This window comes from Sesamum indicum, linkage group LG10, assembly GCF_000512975.1.
Source record: "Sesamum indicum cultivar Zhongzhi No. 13 linkage group LG10, S_indicum_v1.0, whole genome shotgun sequence".
In the NCBI taxonomy this organism is placed as follows: domain Eukaryota; kingdom Viridiplantae; phylum Streptophyta; class Magnoliopsida; order Lamiales; family Pedaliaceae; genus Sesamum; species Sesamum indicum.
In genome coordinates this window covers 1205251-1208724 of record NC_026154.1, presented here as the reverse complement: position 1 = coordinate 1208724, position 3474 = coordinate 1205251, and the positions used below count along the sequence as shown (strand labels likewise).

The following is a 3474-nucleotide window of genomic DNA, read 5'->3' as shown; positions in this document are numbered from 1 at the left end:
TACATTAAAGCAGAACCAGTGCCCATAGATCTACGACTAGCTACAGAAGTATATATAAATACGTACGATGCATGAGAAAAGAAAATAGAAACATATATATGTGGACAACGGAAAATTCTAACAAAGTTAAGTTTGACCAACCTAAATTAATTATATGACAAATATAGTACATTATATTTAGTGTATGATTGATTTGATTTAACTAAATTTATTTGAATAAGAATTTTTGTGGAGGACAAATGAGAAAAGTAAATGTTTGTGGATGAGAATGTCAACTTTAATTAGTATGTAGAAAATTGGAGGCGAAGGCGGTTGTAGGCATCACAAGTACGGCTGAAAAGATGTCAAGTCGTTGTTTCTCATCATCGTCAATTAGGGTAATTAAATTACAATCCAATTTCCGCAAAAAGAAGTTATTCATCAATGCCCAAATTTCTACTATAAACAGAGCCATAATAAGAATTTTTGTCGATAAAGTGTTTAGAGTTAAGTAATATTTTTGGAATTACTTATAATTTTATCGTCTGAACTACGTCCGTTTTTATACTTTGACATTTATTTTTGTCATTTTACCGATGAGTTACATCCTAAGGTGAAGCGTTGCTTCTCCTATTGGGCCATTTTTCGAAATGACAGGAAAATAATTGTGGATGAGCTAATAAGAATTGGGACAGCACAAGGATTTCTTTGGTTAAATAGGAACTAGGAAATTTGATTCACATAGAAAGCAAGAAATGTATAGAAACCTTAAAAGTACCCGCACGGACAACCACATCCCAACTTGCAAATTCTTGTGCATCATATCCGAATAGGTCCAATAACAGTCAGCCCACATAGAAAAAGAAATGCTTAGCAAATGGGCCCACGTTTTTATGGGCTTGTTTATAAATATTGTAGGCCCATTTATTGTAATAAAATTGCTTCAAAAGCTTTCAAGAGTAATCTTTTTCTTTATCTCAATAAGTAAATAAATAGATAAGAGTAGTCTTATTTGAAATGATAATATGACACAAATAAGTTTATTGGTTCAATACTAATCCCCACTCTCGGATGGGAAATATTAGAAAAAAATTTATTTAAATGAGTGTGATTATTTATTTTTTTTAAATTACAAATCAATCACACGATAAATGTATCACACTGTTATTTTTTAAATATTTCGCATGTTAATAGTATTATAAAATTTGAAAAGGAATATAAATGTGGAATGTTTGTTAGGCAACTTATTTTTTGTGGGGTTGAAATGATTGGGAAGGGGAGTCTCTCTATCTCTATGTTCAAATCAAATCCAAAGATATATATACATACAATTTTATATTTTTTACCTATAACTCCCACATGTTTTTTACTTATAATTAACCCCATCCCTCACATCAAATATCAAATCAAGAGAAGTCCATAAGAGTACCAAAAAAAAAAAAAAAAACTACCATTTGTAAATTACAAAATATTTCAATTTACTACCTACATACATAATGCCAACTAATGTAAATTTCTTACATTTATCTCTTTTTTTTTTTTTTTTGAGTTTTTAAGACTGATTTGGTCATGATATAAATCTGGGAGAAATACAAGTAATTTATTGTGATATTATAAATAAACAAATTACTTTATATAAAAAAATAACAATTTACCGTTCTATATTTTTTTATAATACAACAATTTTACCTCTATATGTTTTTTAGAATGAAGTAATTTACTTCTTTAGAGAGTTCAGGAATAAGGGGTAAAATACTTTTTTTTTTTTCCCCATAAAAGGATAATTTGCTCATTTGTAACATCATAAAGGGGTATAAATATCGACAGTAATCGATCTTTTTTATTAACATAAGATGGATAATATTTCAATATCCATGGGTAATTCGGAATTTTTATAATAATTCAGATTGTGTGTTTTGAAAAATTATTATAATAAATATGTATTAGGGGTGTGAATATAAGGTCTAAGGGCATTTTCATCCTAAAATTCTGGTGCATGTTTCAAGAAAATTTCAAATAAAATGAGAAACTTTTAAAGCCAAAAAGAATTTCTTCAAAGCAAAAGACAATAATAAGTTAATATTAAATGGAAATTTAATTATGATATTGCATTTAAAGAAAAGGGGACATAAGAAATTCAAATTTCAAAATGTCATAAAAGCCAAAAACATTTAATTCTTTAATTAAATTACACTTTCACCCCTACAAAAAGGGTCAACTCCATTTACGCCCCCAAATAGTTTTCTCACACGCACATCACAACAGTTCCAAGAAGAAGATTATGCAGAAGACCAATCCCACCTAATTTCGCTCTTACAGAATTTAAAACTTACCCAGAAAGATTAAATCCTCCTTTTTTGACTTTCACCACTATCACATTTCTTTATTTCCACACACACACACACACACATACACATATGGCAGCATTTCTTTTTTTTTTTTTTTGGCCATAATATATTTATTGCAAAATTTTTTCCCCTTCTTTCTTTAGCTTTTTCTCTCTTTCTTGAACAACCAAGATTTTCTTCGATTTGTTGATCTGCTTTTGTCTTAAAAAGGAGCAGTTTGCTGATCTCTAATCTTGAACTGATTGGGATGATTGATGAGTTGCCTACAGCCGAAAATCTCTCACAAGAAACGGCAAAGATTGGATTTTTATGAGATGGGCAGCTGTGGGAAGCTGAGAAGACGCTTTTGATGGTCAAAATTTGTGTCCATGGGAATATACAGAGGCTAAAGAGAGAATTTTGAGGTGGGTTCATTTTTATTTCACTTTTTTCTGGGAGTTGATATGGGGTGCTTGCCCTGCTTTGGATCATCAAAGAAGGAAGTAAACGGTAGTGACAATGGAGTCAAAGAATTGTCAAAGAAGGAGTCTTTTAAAGAAGGTGCGGCAGCTCAGTCTAACAGCCGTGTGAATAGAGTGAATTCAGGTAAACATAATTCCCCTTCCCCCCTTTTTTTTTTTTTTTGGTTAATTTAATTCCTTTCGGGAAGAATCGCACGCGTGTTAAGTATCGCGAATTTCAGTTTTGAAGCTTTGTTAGATATATATGTTTGATGATAAATTAAAGGGAACTTTTTCCTGTTTCTTGATCTTTGGGTTTTCCAATTCTTGGTGATCTCGTTGAAGTTAGGTTAAGATTTATGCTTTGAATCAGCGAAGAAATGTTATTAATTGCTTTTGTTCTTTTTCGGTTGTAGGTTAGTAATCTGGCAACGGCTGTCTCGGTTTTTCTAATTTTTATTTGTTCACTTATTTTCTTGGCCAATTCTGCCTTAACTGGAGGTTTAAGAGATTTGTTTTTGTTTAGCTGGTTCAGAAACTAACAAGATTCTAGTTGAGCATGCTAGAAGGGAATGCTAATGATATTTTCCGGCTGCATAAGCCTAAGTAGTTTCCAAAATTAGAAATCGATCCATCATGAAGAAAGAAGATGGAATGAGTAGTGCAGATGACTAATTAGTAGTTGGAATTCTGTACAATTCATTTGT

The 3474-nt window shown here is 31.0% G+C and overlaps 1 protein-coding gene across 1 annotated transcript in view; it reads left to right on the top strand.

The window, feature by feature from the left end:
• Positions 2432-3474, top strand: part of LOC105171481 (serine/threonine-protein kinase PBL27) — a 5890-nt gene continuing 4847 nt past the window's right edge. Inside the window, exon 1 of the mRNA XM_011092616.2 lies at positions 2432-2912. Coding sequence (XP_011090918.1) covers positions 2771-2912 — 142 coding nt within the window. The 5' untranslated portion in view covers positions 2432-2770. The remainder of the gene's footprint in view (positions 2913-3474) is intronic.